This window comes from Cydia fagiglandana, chromosome 21, assembly GCF_963556715.1.
Source record: "Cydia fagiglandana chromosome 21, ilCydFagi1.1, whole genome shotgun sequence".
Lineage (NCBI taxonomy): Eukaryota > Metazoa > Arthropoda > Insecta > Lepidoptera > Tortricidae > Cydia > Cydia fagiglandana.
In genome coordinates this window covers 5,695,073-5,712,789 of record NC_085952.1, presented here as the reverse complement: position 1 = coordinate 5,712,789, position 17,717 = coordinate 5,695,073, and the positions used below count along the sequence as shown (strand labels likewise).

Here is a 17,717-nt window from a genome sequence, read left to right as displayed (position 1 = left end):
TATTATTGTTGTGAAATGTTTGATAGTTTGCTTGACTTTCGCGGTTCGCGGCAAACTAAGTAGGTACGAGTTAATACTTGTTTATCCTTTAATTTAATTGTGAATTAGTGCATATCGAGACTGACTGTAGAAATTCGAGTTGTTTATAAAGACTAATTGAACTAAATTACAAATATAGTTAAATTAAATTGTGAAAAGTGTAAATAATAGTTTCGTTATGGCAATATTCTGATAATGTATTAGTGCTGGTGAGCAATCGCTTTTTTACGGACTATTGGTGACTTTAACTTGATTGACCTATTTAAAAAAATGGCTATAAACGAACCACTTTACGGAGACAGAACCAAAGCGAGCAAAATGTACGCATTGTTATAGAATACTCGCCATATCGGGAAGCTCCATAGGCAATTATCTACCTCCGAAACTTACATACATATTACATAATTACATTATTTTATAATTTATAAGAACTAACAAAAAATCTTTCACATAAAGGTGACAAAACGCAACGCGTAATAAATAGATCGATCGCCGATACGGATCCGAGACGCCCTAGAATCACTAGAGTGCTGTATGCGCTGTAAGAGATAGCTGTAATGTGGCCGTCTCGCGCGCGCCCGAGCGCTGTTTCACGTTCGGGGCATGTTTCGAGTGATGAGTGATGTGATATCTCAGTGTACCATTACGTGTTCGGAAAAGTGATGTGATATAGCATCACTTTTCGAAGCACTGTTTCGCGCATGTCTACTTTGTAACGTTTTAGTAGGAATTATTTGACTATGGTATAGTCATTAGATTGTTTAGTTAACGATATTGTATATAACTAAAATATTATAGTCATTGAACTATTATTACTATTCAAATTCTATTCAATTGGAACAGAGACGCTTTTGCTTTGTTTCCTTCAATTTTTCAAAAACGCAAAATCAACTCTATTTTCTACACTAAAGGTTCGAATTTCAGTGGCAAAATTTGGATTTTTCATTGGCCACCTGGGCCTTAGGAGGATAGTGCAGCATTTCAATGTATAAAACGAATGATGTATTGATGGTATTTGAATGAATATCTTACCTTAATTTTCCTCGGATCCAAATTCGCACCTAAGTTCTGCACGCCCTTAGCCAACTTCGTCAGCGGCGACAATACCATATCCTTAGTAGCACTCGCAGGACTCGCTATATTCTTGAACTGTCTCAACGCGGACTCACTGTGGCTCTGCGCTATATTCAACGTTATTTCGTGCTGAGAATTAGACCTATGATAATTTACCCCCTCTGCACTTAGACAAGGGTTATCTGTAATAATATCGCTGGAACTGTGTGATAATTTCTGAGAAAGTACTAAAGAATTTGGCGGTACAGGTTTCGAGTATTCACTCTCGTTTTGCACTTGGATTTCTGGCGTTTTTGAATGGTTCGAACACGTGTCAGCTTCCAAATCGAATGGGTTCTTCTTATTTGTATTGCTTGGGGTTTTTATACTTTGCTTTTCGACTGGCGTAGTTATGACAACGCTAGGGTCAAATTGTTCATTAGGCTCGATTTTAGAGGAATATAAAGGATTTTGAATAAGTTCGCAATCATCTTTTTCCTTTTGCTGTGAGCCTATGTAGTGCTGAGTATTCTCGAAATTATCTAACGTAGGTTCGAAGATATTCGTCCTATTTTCATCATCGGACGAATAATCACTGGACATTCCGTCAGAGAGGCTTCCCTTCTTCCTAGTTTCAGTTTTGCCGCCCAATGTGAAGATTTTCTTGGTTTTGGACGAGCTCTGGTCGAATTTGAGCTGGAGGCTGGGTCGCGCGCGGGCGTTGAGGGAGTGAGACAGCTTGTTTAGCTTGCTGAACTGCTCTGACATGTTGGTCAGGGCTTTGGATCCTGGAATGATGAAATTTTGTAAGTTCATTGGAATCTCTTTAAAGTTGATGGATTTTGAATTTTGCCATTCTTGAAGAAAATAGTTGTAGCTGCTGTGGTATGCGGGGTATGTATACCGGCTCGGCCATTACATTGCGCGACTGGCGACGGCGGCAACCATAGGTTGGAACGAAAGGTCCGACCGCTGTGTCTCGCTCCAACCCCAACCAATGGTTACCGCCGCCGCCATGTTCCCTTTTGGAAAGTAAATAAAGCGAATCAAACTAACATTTTTCTACTATGATCTTCTACTTATTATGAGATTTATGAGCAATCAAATACAGTATGTAAATTAATGAAAAGCAATTACTCAAACCCGTTACTGTTTAGGTCATACTGAGCAACTTTTACTATGGGGCCAGCCCCGAAAACGCGGAAGTAAAATTTGGATGTTTCACACATTTTGCTGTTTTGATGTTGAAATTTCCTATGGGAGAGTCAATTTTATTTTCGCGATTTAAGGCTTGGTCAAACATACGGCGCGACGTAGCGCCGCGTCCGCGCCGCGCGACCGCGGCACATGCTAACAGGTTACCGACGTCAAACAGACTGCGTCCCGCCGGTATCACGCCCCGCTTCTGTCGCGCCCCGCGCCGCGCCGTCCCTTGCGTCCGCGCGGCGGGCCGCCGCGTCGCGCTGGGTCACATCAGTCGGGTCGGACGTTAGGCAGCGAGCGGTGCGCCGCGATCACGCGCGCCTTGAGGGCGTGTTGAGAGCGTGAGGCCGGCGCGATCGGCGCGCGCCCTGTTTGACCAGGCATCACGCGGCGCTGCGTCGCGCTCTGTGTTTGGCCCGGCCTTTTGTAATTGCTTTTCGTTCAGTTACATACAGTATACCGCGTACTGTCTGTTCTTCGGGGCCCTGGGCACGGGGCCCGTGTGCCCGCATGGTAAAGGCGGTACTGTGCTTGTTGTGTTTACTAACGTTCGTCTCGCCTTCTCTCGCATTTGACGGTTAAGAGCGAGTGCGTCGCGGCGGCCTTTTAGAGCAACGCACGATTTGGTATAACACTTCCTCGGTCGAGGTCTGAGGTTCATCTGGATGGGATATAGGTAAGGGTTGGTTCGGTTAAATCAACAGTCGACTAGTTTACTAACGTTCGTCTCGCCTTCTCTCGCATTTGACGGGTAAGAGCGAGTGCGTCGCGGCAGCGTTTTAGAGCAACGCACGATTTGGTACAACACTCCGGAGGTCTGTGGTTGGACGTGATCTGGAGGGGATAGGGTAGGGATGGTTCAATACTCTCTATCTTTAGGTATTTAAAAACCGGGCAAAGTGCGAGTCGGACTCGCGCACGAAGGGTTCCGTACCATAATGCAAAAAAAAAAGCAAAAAAAAAACGGCCACCCATCCAAGTACTGACCACTCCCGACGTTGCTTAACTTTGGTCAAAAATCACGTTTGTTGTATGGGAGCCCCATTTAAATCTTTATTTTATTCTGTTTTTAGTATTTGTTGTTATAGCGGCAACAGAAATACATCATCTGTGAAAATTTCAACTGTCTAGCTATCACGGTTCGTGAGATACAGCCTGGTGACAGACAGACGGACGGACAGCGAAGTCTTAGTAATAGGGTCCCGTTTTACCCTTTGGGTACGGAACCCTAAATAAAAGTAAACAAGATCTACCTTCAAATGGCTCCTTATGCCAGTTGAGGGTAGATGAAAACATTACACGATCAGGCGTGGCTCACTCCACGATTTCGTCGCTTTGCAACAAGTAGCTACAAGTACAACCGTTCCACACCAATTTTGGTGGCTAGCTACAGGCCGTGCGTGGCGCTTGCTCCACCTAACGGTCATATTTGTCCTAATCGTAACACGTTTGGTTAGAGAGTGAATCTTCTGTACCTAGTACTATTATTTCGTCGGGTGACAAGCAAAAGTCACTAACTAACACTATTGAAATTATTGGACGATAAACCGTGTTACAAGTGTAATAAAGTGCATTGTTACTTTATTTTTTTAATAATAATAATGCTAATAGCAATCATTCAATTCGCGCATTGCTTACTTCAATTATTAGGCAATTCATGAACTCTTTCAATTCCACCCCCCTTTGCACTCTCTTCAGGGATGATTTCCGACATAAAAAACTATCCTATCTCCTTCCCCGGGATTCAAACTATCTCCATACCAAATTTCAGCTAAATCGGTTCAGAGCTATAACCGCGAAAATCGAAGTTCGCAAATTGCGGGGATTTTTCTCTGTCACTCTAATTACGCCTTCATTGGAGTAAAAGAGAAAGATCCCCGCAATTTGCGAATTTCGGTTTTCGCGGTAGCCGCTCAGCGGCTTAAGCGTGAAGAGGTAACAGACAGACACACTTTCGCCTTTATAATATTAGTATGGATGATCAGTAACTCCTTGATCAACATAATACCGGGTGTGGCCTGTAATATGAGCAAAAAATTTAACTGTAGGCTTTTAAAAATTTTAAAAATAACTTGTGGTTTGATTTTTGATACACTTTAAAGTTTATTCTAATACGCAATGTATCGCGAATTTTGTTATGTTTAAGGCGTGACAAGCAACGTTAATCACAATATGGCGTGGCGATGGCGTCCATTGAAGATAATATTTATTTTGTATGAAAAATAGGGAGTCTAAATACTTCATATTTTTTTAAAGTTGTTGAACAAAAGTGTCACCGTTTGAGGAGTACAATCTATGTTTTAATTATTTGCTCGTATTACAGACCACAACCGGTATACATTTACAAGAATATTGTATTTGCTTATTCACTCATACTTACCAACGCTTCGTATGTCGGCGACTAGCTGCGTCTCGCTCACGTTCCGAGTGATAGTGGGGAGGCGAGACAAATCCAAGTATAGCGAGGATCTAGCGCCACTCGACGCGGCTTGCGTTGGATGGATCTATAAACACGTATAAAATGAATTAATCTTATACCTTTAAATGAGCAATTCTTGTATATTTATTTATATATACAGGATGAAATTTAATTCACTGGCCAAATTGAAACAACCGAAAGAACTCGAAAAAATATTAAACACGTGTTATTTCTTTTAATACCGCTCAGTACATTTTTTTCGAAATAACTCATCATCAAGTTGTCCTAAAAACCTCGTACGTTATGGTGAACCGACAACTACCCACTACACCCGCTTCTCTCTTATCAGTTAAGGTTATTGACACCCCGCCCCTCCCGCTGTTTGCAATCGCGTCACCAATTATGAACCCTATTGCAGCGAGATTACCTACATAAGTTGCTAATTTTTCCTTTCATATTAACGGGCTTAGAACCGTCAAAATGCAAAGGCAACCCATTTTTAATCAAAAATGTTATCTCTGACTAATGATTATTAACAAAACGTCCGTGGCTTAAAAACAATGAGTAAAAACTAGGTTAGAAATCTTTGCATTCAGGCGTATTTAAAAAATTTAATCAACTTACGTACATTTGATTAAAAATCGACGCAATTAACGAAAGTCCCACGAGATGGTACTCTTGGATTCAATCCTTGTCTGCGAAGGCGTGGAACGGATTCCATTTCGTATAATCTTTGTGCACCACGTAAACACTCACCACTTAATAAATAACACCGTACCACTTCGTAATATTCCCGGTTCGAAAACATTTTTTTTAACCTTAGTACGCGCGCGATTATTATTTTAAGGTTGGCGAATGACGTGTGACTAATCATTTATGCTTACCGTTATGTTTACCGCTAGCGCGGAATGGTTTAGTTTAGACTACCCTCGAAATTGATAAACCTGCCTACCATCGCCAACACTAACTGGGTGGACCCTATTGCAACGATTATAAGGTTTAGTGAAGGTCAGATAAGGGTTTTGCTGATGTTGTTGTTAAAACCTACTATTAGGTTTGTTTACATTTGTGGTAATAGGGTGACCACGACTCGTGGAAAATATTTAAAAATTGAAAAATGAAAATTAAAAAAAAGTGTACTCTTTTTTTTCGCTAAATATATTCCTTAAGTGTAACCTAGTGCCGGGAATGAATATGGCCAGTGATTTAAATTTCACCCTGTATACAGTACCGGTCAAAAGTTTAAGTTCACTCTGTAAATTCGGTTAAATGAAGCTATAACACAATGTACTAATAAAAGTATTTAATAATCTTTTATTACATAATAAATTAAAGGTAATTCTCTAATTTAAAACCACAATTAAATAAAAAAGATCAGTTTTTGCCAACTTTAGACTCTTCAAAATATCCGCCTTTTGCTTTCAATGCTGCCATACACACTTTCGGCATTCGCGTAATTAGTTTTTGCAGTGTTGATGTCGAAATTTTATTCCAACAAATGTATAGGTATTCCCATAGCTGTTCTTTATTAGTTGGCCGCATTTTTCTCACACTCCTGTCCAATTCATCCCATAACAACTCAATCGGATTGAGGTCGGGCGATTGAGGAGGCCAATCCATATATTTTAATTCTTTTTGGTTCTCTTTGGATGAAATGTAGTTTTTGCACAACTTCGACGTATGCTTGGGATCGTTGTCTTGTTGGAAAACAAAACCTCTGCCTACAATCCGTTTTCCAGATGGAAAAGCGTGACGTTGCAAAATGTTATGATACATTTTCTTATCCATTATGCCATTGACTCTCACGAGATCACCAACTTTATCACCCGCAAAGCATCCCCAGACCATAACTGATCCTCCACCGTGCTTCACTGTTGGCATCACGCATTGCTTTATCATTCGTTCGCCTACTTGTCGTCGAACATATTGACGACGTCTCCCTCCAAAAATTTCAAACTTCGATTCGTCAGAAAATAAAACTTTAGACCACTGTTCAGACGTCCAGTTTTTGTGTTTCTGGGCCCATTTCAACCTCTTAACTTTATTCTGACTACGTAACAAGGGTTTTTTGGCAGCAATACGACCTTTTAGACCATAGTTTCGCAGACGCCGTTGCACTGTCGAAACCGATACTCGCTGTTCTCGGGTGGCGTTGAGTTCTTCGCAAATTTCTGGAGCAGTTAGAGTACGTTGGCGTTTGCTCTGCACGCAAATAAATTGGTCTTCGCTTTTAGACGTGACTTTTGGCCTACCTGATCGAGATCGACTGCAATTAAGACCGGTTTTTTGTTTTCGTTTCAAAGTACTCACGACAGCGGTTTGAGAAACCTTAATTTTTTCAGCGATTTTCCGCGTCGTGTAGCCCTCATTTGACAGAGTTACAATAACAGCACGAGTTTCGACACTAAAATCGGCTTTGCGACCCATTTTAAATGATTTCTAACTTCACGAAATCTCATAGGAAATACGGAACAAAAATATTAAATGGATCAAATTTTCCGAATAACATAAAACGATTCCTCCAAGAGGTATTTTTATTGTTATTTGGTAGTCGTGGAAACAATTAAACGTTTGAAATTCAAAACATATTCTATATTTGAACATAATTCAATATGATAACCTTATTTCGCAGAGTGAACTTAAACTTTTGACCGGTACTGTATACTTCGGGGATCTCGGGGAAATGGCTCTAACGATTTCGATGAAATTTGATATAATTTGATTTGATTTTCGGGGGGGGGCGAAAAATCGATCTAGCTAGGTCTTATCTCTAAAAACGCGCGCTTTTGAGTTTTTATGTTTTCCGAGCAAAGCTCGGTCTCTCAGATATTAAATCTATAAAAAGGTCAAATACGTCTTATGTGTCGTTTTCAGCCAAGAGGGTGCTTATTTTCCATTGTCAATAAGTCGCTATTTCCATAATGTTTCAATTTGAAATCAACTTTATCGACAACCGACAATTTGCCAAACAACCAAACAACTATCCGTTGCATCTCTAGTAATATCGTTTAGCCCGTTGTGTCATGAGATCAATTGGTTAAGAATAAATCAACAGTCATTTACCTTAGATTTCCGCCTCTCCAATTTGACACCGCTATGGAAAGGAATTGGTGGCAATTTAGCCACATCCCGGGCCACCACCAGCGACTCGCAGATGTAGTGCAACGACTCTGTGAACAGATTTTATACATGTTTTAATTCTTACATACATAGTTACTTGAAGTTGAACCTTAGCACTAAGACCGTAGAGTGCAATTTCGATTCTGTGAACACATTTAAGTGCTTAACATCTTAACATGTTATTTGAATTTGAACCTAAGCACTAGGACCTTAGGGTCCAATTTAAATAATATCACGTTTTGGCTACGTGTTGTGCAACCACCAGAGACTCACAGATATAGTGCAACGATTCTGTCAACATAATTTATACGTGCTTAAATTAAAATATCATGTTATTTGAAGTTGAACCTTAGCGCTAAGAACGTAGTGTTCAATTTTAATAAATGGAAATATATCTATAACATCATTCAGTCCTCATTAAAACGCGTTTGGAATTGGACCAAGCTAACAGTGCATGACATTTGCAATGACATGACAAGGTATGGCGATGTCATCAATATTATAAATATCAGAGATCCAATCCATACATAATGATTTGATCATTAAGACTGCATCGAGCAAAATCAGCGAAAAAGGCAGTCACCGTTTAGTCGCTAGCGTTCACATCTCTTGATAAAAAAAATTATAATAAATGTCATTAATATCCCAAAGAGTGTGTTTACAACGAATCACCCTTGAAAATCTGAAATGTTTTACAATATAATAAATACACTTATGCAAAGTTGTACCTAAAACGTGATGAACGAGTGTCAGCGTTTAGTAAAATTTGTATAAAAAAATCGATGCTCATGCTATAAAATCGAGTGATTTCGAAAGCCAGATAACTGGACTACAACGAATCAGGCTTTTCCTATTTTTCCTCTTAAAGGCTACAGAGAAATTCAATCGTAAACGTAAACTTTCGTATAATTTCCATACATCCGCCATATCTGTCAAATTCTCCTTCTCCTCAGATGCCCGCTGTGGGCCGTTGGAAGCGGACGCGTACTTCTTTCTCCCAAGTTGACAGTTCGATTTGGCATATATATTGACAGAAATTCATGTCCGTATACGAATGATGATACCAGTGAAAAACTGTGTTCAAAATATATAGGGTAAATAAATAACGTCACACGGAGATCTAGAGTCATTAAAATTTAGATTTATTTTTATTCACAAGTCTTAATACTTAAAAAATATGACAAATTATTTAATAAAATATATTAATACAACCAAATCAGTGTAATTAGCTTCTTCCTAATTCACTTAAAATGAAAAAAGTTTGAAGAATTGTTATTTCTTATTGGAATAAATTTTCATTGTGCTGGTATTCATATTACGTCATTTTAAAAACATATATGACATAATGTCAATATACTAGATAAACAATTTATCAACAAAATTCTTCACATTTTAGCCTAAACAATATAAACTATTAAAATTTTATTTATGAAGACGAAGCAATGTTGTTCACATAATTTCAGCAATAAAATTCTTAGTTTCAACCAGTTTTGTTGCTATTCTAAGAGCTATCATGTGCTTTGAAAGTTAATGCAATGATATATCATCAAGAAATTGAAATCAAGACTCGACCTGCAGTTTCAGCGGGTTTTTGTGGCTATATCATCAGTTGAAAGAACGATATTTAAAGCCAGTAGCATCGCAGTGGTCTGGTTTACGAGTGCCTATATTGGTTTCATGTGACGATGTTTATATAAATGTATCTATCAAACAACAACGTGCTTTTATTTCATTGATATTCGGTGCAAAACGATAACTCAGTAACGAAATAAAATTATCAGAAATGAATTTGGGTTTTTTCAGTGAACGTTTATATTTATGAAGTCGTTTATGAGGTCTTATGTCTTATCGGCGTGGCTTTGGCCTTTGGACATTTTTGTAATGCTTTGTAATAAGGTAGGTGAGGTATCTAAATCCCTAATTGTAATAACTTTTTTTGAATGAATTACAATTTAATTATTTAAATAAAAAAGTGGTCCACAAACATACACATCCGCTTGGTCCGCTAAAATAATTTAAGTGCCCTACATAATAGGTATATTTAAGATTAACAATCAGTAAACATCATTAATTACGCTCAAATGCTTATGTTTCAGTACAAATTGGGTGAAATATTTCCGACATAAAACCTAAAGGTAAAAGTACAATTTGCTAAGTAAACTGTCAATCTAGATTAATTATAATAGATAGACATTTATAAGTTAGCTTACTGAAGATTTTGAACAACATATAGGTACTAAATAAAATACAATTTTTTTCCATGACTCATGTAGGCCGTATTTTACTATAGACCATTTTAAATTTAAGATGAAATGAATTCATGATAAAAGCTAATAAGGCCCGGTAGTATTTTCTGTTATTCTTGAACTTGTACTATGACTAATTGTAAGAAGGCCCACTGTCAGTGCCAGTAACAAGGCCCGGTTCCGAACCAACATGGTATGTTTTTTTTATAAAATGGATTTTTCAAAAGCGCCGGAATATTTTTATAACTATTTTGGTATATTAAGAAACATGAACTAACTATTTTGGCTCAGCGATCCAAAGAGAGTCTTGGCCTCCGAAACGAGAGCGTGCCACCTGTCCCGATCCTGCGCAACTTCCTGCCAGTTACTGACGCGAAGCTGAAGTAGATCCGCCGCCACACTGTCTTCACAGCGATACCTGGGCCGACCCACCGGACGGCTACCAGTCGGTCGTCCCAAGAATGCCTTCTTGACAGCCCGATCCTCTCCCATTCAGAGTAGGTGACCGAACCAGCGAAGTCTGTGCGCTTTCGTTTCGCCGATGATATTGGGTTCGGCCACTAACTCCTCGATCTCGACATTTTTCCAGTTCCTCCAGGTGCCGACATCTCTCTGAATAGGTCCCAGGATCTTGCGATAAACTTTTCTCTCTGCTACCAGGAGCTGACCTTCTTCTTTTAGTGTTAGGGACCAGGCCTCACAGCCATACATTAGGATAGGCCGTATAACGGTTTTATATATCCGTAACTTTGTATGTTTGCTGAGAAGCCCGGACACCAACACTTTGTGGAGGGCTGCACTGCACCGCAGGGCGTTTTGGATGCGTATTTTGATCTCCTCCTCTCTGGTGTTTGTGTCGGTAACAGTAACAGTGTAAGAAACATGAACAAATGAGAAATATATATTGAATTGGTTTGGTCATAATAGCCTGATTATTAATAAAACTATTTCAGTTAATATAAAGGTGGGCCTTATATGCCTCACCTGACCTTATTCGTTCACATTTAGATCCTATAACTATATTTGGTCACATTGGCCGTCACTATCTATTTGATGCCGATTGTACTAACAATTAAAAGTACAGCTCATATGTACTTTTACCTGTACTGAAACTTAAGCATTTGAGCGTAATTAATAATGTTCACTGATTATTAACATTACGTGTTAAAGAACTGTGTCCCGATTTGGGCCATGGTGCGTCCATTAATGAATCGCATACTAACGGATAGAGGTTTACGAGTACATTCACAGAAAAATAATTATAGGCAACCCAATACTAGTGGCTTAATTGCCGTTTAATGATTCTGAATCTGAAGATTCTTCTTGGATACTGTCAAATCTTATAAAATATGTCACCCATTTCTGTTCATGGAGGTTTTATTAGTTGTGTTAGATGCCTTGCATACCGTTATTACCAAATAATGGGCTGATAAGGCCCGGTAGCAACGAGATCGTACCGTATACCAAAAATAAGGGAAGAGGGGAAATGGTCGGCTCCCCGGTCCAATCTATGCTATATTTCTTCATGCTCTTAGCAACTAGGGCAAGTTATATATAATTTTTGTATAATCTAGGGACGAGGAATTCAGTTTTTAAATAATCGTTATAGGTATGTATAACGATTCATGAAAATAAACTGATTTTTGCACAATAAATGAATATTATATGTATTTTTTTACAATCACAGTGTGGTGATTTGTACTAAATAAAAAAATTGTTAAATTTTGCTCATTTATTCTCCATTCTAAAAAGTATCACTTTAAAATAGGCACTCATATATTTTTTCTGAATAATAATTGTGGCACCGCACGTGGCAAGTCAAACATTAAATATTGAAATAAAATTAAATAAAATAATCATCTGGCATTTGAAAAGTGTGAATACAATGTTTTTATATTTTACAGATAAATTACAGGTGATAATTTTACAAATGAAATGAGTTTCTGCCACCAGTGGCACCCTATTATAAAGCAGTAGACTTTTTTACTAATAAGGTATGCCCACCAAATACGCTCATAAGAACGATATATTCTATCGATATAGGCTATGAACTATCTAATGATATACAGGGTGTAATCGTTAAGTGTAGTCAGGCTATAATTCCGTAAATATAACAGATATCAGAAAATTTCGAATTGATATAGAGAGCGCGTAATCCAATGAGTAAAATACATTAATATATTTTTTTCATAAAAGCAGAAATATCCCAAACATTAATTTTAAACCCTCCCATACATTTAGTACGACGACTCACCCCTCAAAGAACGTTGGTGTCGTAAGAGATAAAACTGCTTAAGATTCATTATTTGCGAATAATAAATCCAACATTGATTTTTTAACTATACCGCAAAGTTCATTTAGAAATATTTAAGGGGGGTCAATGTATCGCACAAGAAGGGCGTCATTTCGAGAAACTACTGTAAACAAAAAATGTACTTCCTTTAAAAAGAAATGTTGGATGTATTATTTAATAAACGGTAGTTTTATTATTTTATTACAGTTTACTATCGCAAATAATGAATCTCAAGCAGTTTTGTCTCTTACGACACCGACGTTCTTTGAGGGGTGAGTCGTCGTACTAAATGTATGGGAGGGTTTGAAGTTAATGTTTGAGATATTTCTACTTTTATTTAAAAAAAGTTATAAATGTAATTTTACTCATTGGGTAATGCACTTTTGATATCAATTTGAAGTTTTCTGATATCTGTTATATTTACGGAATTATAGCCTGGCTACACTTAACGATTACACACTGTATTAAGTTACTTCAGGACGCGTCATGGACCAGAACCCATACTAAACGGGACACAGTTCTTTAATATTATGTAGGGCTAAAAAGGCCCTCTGTCAGTGCGGGTGACAAGGCCCGGTCCTGGGCCTTATTGAACGTATGAGATGAAATCATCATCATCATTTCGGCCTATATACGTCCCACTGCTGAGCACAGGCCTCGTCTCATGCGCGAGAGGGCTTGGGCTATAGTCCCCACGCTAGCCCAATGCGGATTGGGATGAAATGAGATGAAATAGTAAATTTATATATTTTAATATAGGTAATTATGAGTTATTTGATTTCCCAATAAGTTTTAAGTAAGCATCACTTACTGACTTACAAAAGTATAAGTGTAGTACTTACCTGAATTTTATTAGATGTTTTTAAAGCTTTATTATTAACAGAGCTTTAAAAATTAAGTTATAAGTGAAATATAATAAGCGTCTTTAGTTGTAAAAAAATATGTTACAAGACCTATAAGTAATAAAGGGATAATTTTAGATATAGTCCACTTTTTTCGAGTAGGTAAAATAGATGATTTCTTATATCTTTAATAATAAAAAACCTAGGTTTAATTCGGTCTGTCTACAAACCGCATACCTACCATTGCCACACTGTTAACTGACAGTCCGTAAACCTTATTACAAAAGGCATAAGGTCCACCGATGGACAGTTAAGAGCGTCGCCGTTTTGAACCTATCTTAATACAAAAGTCAACAACGAAAATAATTAATTACCTAATACGTCACATACCTATGACATGACATGAACAAACAAGGAAAGCTATATATAAAAAAGTGTTTTTTCTCTGTCTTCTCACAAAGGAAAGCTGTGACAGTTTGAATTCCTCAAAGAAGGTTAGTAGTTAACACTAAACTCGAAACAGCACCTTTAAAAAAACATTAGGGGTCACTGACCTGTCCCAGTAAATTGAGGTAGTGTGCGTGAGCTGCGTTTGTGTGTGAAATGGGGTAATTTGACAGAATCTGAAAATTTACCCTCCTCTACGCCCTCTTAATATCCAATTACTATGTTTATAATGACACTCCCACACTTTTTTCTGTTCAAGTTGGTGCAAAGTTAGATTAAATGGACTCTATTCAAATAACCACCGTGATGCAAACTTATAGAAAATAGAGTTCAAATTAAGTGTTCGATCTGGAGTCACTAAAGCTTTTGACTTTTCAGCGTGATTTAACAGAATTAGGGTCGATTACTTGTACATTTCACGATTTTAATACAAAAATTAACCTTGTACTCTTATAATTAGGACTCAAAATCCATCATAACGCTCTCTTGTTTGTTGGGTTGATTCAAATACAATAAGCAACTCTTTTCCATACAAATAAAGTTCAAATTCGCTTACCAATCATCTCGTCCTTAGTATTTATGACAACCGCCATATTATTGAAGAACCTCAAAGTAGTAGATCTAAACACGTGGAAGTATCCAAGCTCGTTGTTGTATGTGTATTTGATAATATTGCAAAAATCAACCTTGCACTCTTATAATTAGGACTCAAAATCCATCATAACGCTCTCTTGTTTGTTGGGTTGATTCAAATACAATAAGCAACTCTCTTACATACATATAAAGTTCAAACTCGCTTACCGATCATCTCGTCCTTAGTGTTAATGACAACCGCCATATTATTGAAGAACCTCAAAGTAGTAGATCTAAACATGTGGAAATATCCAGGCTCGTTGTTGTATGTGTAGTTGATTCTTATGCAGGATATGGGTTCTGATGTGCTCTTGCGTCCGACGCCGAATATCTGAAATGAACGTTATTATTATTACGACAAGGTTTATTATTGGGTGAAAAAATAAATCTAATAAAATGCGAGCCGAAAAAGGGAATCCTAATAGTTTCAAAGATAAAAAAAAATCCCGATAGTAGAACCCGGCCGACCAATCTAACCGTTAGCGCAAAATTAATTCTGTCTGGCCATACATAAAATGATTTCTGCAGTTAAAGCACCATTAAACGTATGGTATCTTGATGATGGTGTCATTGGAGGGAGCCCTGATGTTGTCATAGAAAATTTAAAAACCTTAATACCGGCATTAAAAACAATAGGACTAGAAATTAATCCTTCAAAGTGCGAATTCTTTACTTGCGGCGATATAACTTTTGAAACACTCACAGACCTCGAAACTGTTTTGCCGGGAATGAGACAGATCGATAAATCCTCCTTCCAACTCCTAGGTGCTCCCATATTCTCCGAGGGTGTCAGCTCTGTATTACAAAGCAAAAGGCAGGCACTCTCGGGCGTACGGGAGCACCTGGTTCATCTGTCTGGACATGTTTCCCTCATTCTTTTGCGGAACTGTTTCGCACTTCCCCGTACCGTGTACACCCTACGAACATCTCCGACTTGGCTTTTCGAACAGGACCTACAAACCCTCGACGACACATTAAAACTCATCCTAGAAACAGTATTGAACGTAAGTTTGAACGGAGATCAGTGGCGTCAGGCGTCCTTACCTGTTCGCTATGGCGGTCTCGGCATCCGTCGAGTCCAAGACATCGGCTTGGTAGCGTTTTTGGCTTCGATACACGGATCAGCTGATCTAGTCGGTTGGATACTTACAATAGAGAGCACCAATATCTGCTTGCCCTTTGCATCGGATGCCTTATCAAAATGGGCCACATTGTGCCCATCTAATGAGCATCCAGAAAACCCGGCCGTTCAGAGGCGCTGGGATGACATCCTTTGTAGGCTTCGCCACGCGAATTTACAGGCTGGTGCCTCGATAACCGATCTGGCGCGTCTCAAAGCCGCCTCCAAGTCTGAGTCGGGTGCATGGTTGCACGCCTTGCCATCCCCTCAATTAGGCACACTGCTAGACAACGATTCCCTAAGGATCGCAGTGGCCTTAAGGTTGGGGTGCAAGGTGTGCAACGCGCACCGCTGCATCTGTGGAGTGATGGTAGAAGAGAACGGCCACCATGGGCTCAGCTGTCAGAGATGCGCCGGTCGTTTCCCCAGGCACCATTCTTTGAATGAAATAGTCCGTCGAGCGATGCTGTCGGTGGGCGTCCCGTGCCTCCTCGAACCACCGGGGCTGTCTCGAACAGATGGCAAACGACCCGACGGGCTGACGCTGGTTCCCTGGCAGAGAGGGCGGTGTCTTATATGGGATGCAACTTGTGTGAGTACATTTGCTGCATCCCATGTAGGACACACCGCCAAGTCGGCAGGTTCGGCGGCAGAGACTGCCGCCAAAAATAAGCGACAGAAATACTCTGCCCTGGGAGCCACGTACGACTTCGTGCCCGTCGCTGTCGAGACAGCTGGGCCCTGGGGACGGGAGGCACGAGAGCTTTTCGGGGAACTTGGAAAGCGCCTCAGAGAAAAGGGGAATGACCCCCGTTCTGAGTCATGGCTTGTCCAACAGGTCTCCATCGCCATACAGCGGGGTAACGCTGCTAGTGTGATGGGGACCTTTGGACCCGGCATGGCTCAGAACGGGTTTTAGTTTGTTAAGTTTTATACATACATACATAATATCTAATTCAAGTAAGTATATTGGACTTAGAACGTATCGAAAGATTCTAATGGCGTAGTAAAAAATAATAATTTTACAGTTTGTGTTTGAAATGACCAAAAAAGTACATTTAATAATGTAACACCTCTGGAGTTGCAGGCGTCCATAGGCTACGGTGACTGCTATAAAAACAAAAGAAAGCAGTCAAGCAGCACTTGTTTTGAGGTCTAGTCGTAATTTGCCACGTTGTAAGTAGCCTTATGCAAGTATGGACCTTATACCTAAGTGTTAAAGAGTATATTACCGTGGCATTAGTATCCACAGTGCCGAGCTCGACTGAAGTTATATCTCGGAGCGGCACTTTCTGTACGGAGAGTACTCGGTCTGAGGTCTCGTCGTAATCTGCCACGTGGTAAGCCTTATGGACCTTATATCTAAGTGTGAAGGTGTATATTACCGTGGCATTAGTGTCCACAGTGCCGAACTCGACTGAAGTTATGTCTCAGAGCGGTACTTTCAGCAACGGCTTATGGAAGTGTGAACCTAATGTAAGTATAATAAGGTTTATATTACCGTGGCATTAGTATCCACAGTGCCGAGCTCGACTGAAGTTATATCCCGGAGCGGCACTTTCTGTACGGAGAGCACTCGGTCTGAGGTCTCGTCGTAATCTGCCACGTGGTAAGTAGCCTTATGAAAGAAGGACTTTACATCTAAGCGTTAAGGTGTATATTACCGTGGCATTAGTATCCACAGTGCCGAGCTCGACTGAAGTTATATCTCGGAGAGGCACTTTCTGTACGGAGAGTACTCGGTCTGAGGTCTCGTCGTAATCTGCCACGTGGTATGCGTCGCTGGTCAGGAGGAGTACGCTGTCCATTTCCGTTTCCGAAGGGTCACCGGTACTGCAATAGTAATAAATAAATATAATATCCTCCTTAAGGCCCAGCCGTAGAAATGAAAAATCCAGAAATTGTCACTGAAATTTTAACCTATAGTGCGGGGAATAGAGTTGATTTTGGTTTCGTTTGAAAATTGAACGAATCAAAACAAATGCGACTCTATTCGAATTGAATATGATTTAAATTTCATCGAACTGAATAAGTACTATAGGTAGGACCTTGGGCCTTAGAGGGGTATTTTTACACAAATTGACTGAAAGACCCACAATAAGCTCGGGAAAGTTTGTGTTGCAAGTACTAAATACTTAGAAAACACTCATGGCTTCGCAAAAAATATCTGTGCTCATCACACAAATAAATGCCATTACCGGGATTCGAACCCAGGACCATCGGCTTCGTAGGCAGGATCACTGTCGACTAGGCCAGATCGGTAGACCTAGAGTTAGAAAAAAAAATCAGCAGCTATTTCGAT

The 17,717-nt window shown here is 39.4% G+C and overlaps 2 protein-coding genes across 2 annotated transcripts in view; one reads left to right on the top strand and one right to left on the bottom strand.

Moving 5' to 3' along the window:
- The window catches only part of LOC134675243 (transmembrane protein 216-like), a 489,019-nt gene that overhangs the window by 435,073 nt on the left and 36,229 nt on the right, over positions 1-17,717 (top strand). The window lies entirely within an intron of this gene.
- LOC134675254 (phosphatidylinositide phosphatase SAC2) overlaps positions 1-17,717 on the bottom strand; it is a 41,132-nt gene that overhangs the window by 3,359 nt on the left and 20,056 nt on the right. Inside the window, exons 13-17 of the mRNA XM_063533473.1 lie at positions 17,080-17,248; positions 14,464-14,626; positions 7,778-7,884; positions 4,676-4,799; positions 1,072-1,880 (exon numbers count right to left, since the gene is read on the bottom strand). Coding sequence (XP_063389543.1) covers positions 1,072-1,880; positions 4,676-4,799; positions 7,778-7,884; positions 14,464-14,626; positions 17,080-17,248 — 1,372 coding nt within the window. The remainder of the gene's footprint in view (positions 1-1,071; positions 1,881-4,675; positions 4,800-7,777; positions 7,885-14,463; positions 14,627-17,079; positions 17,249-17,717) is intronic.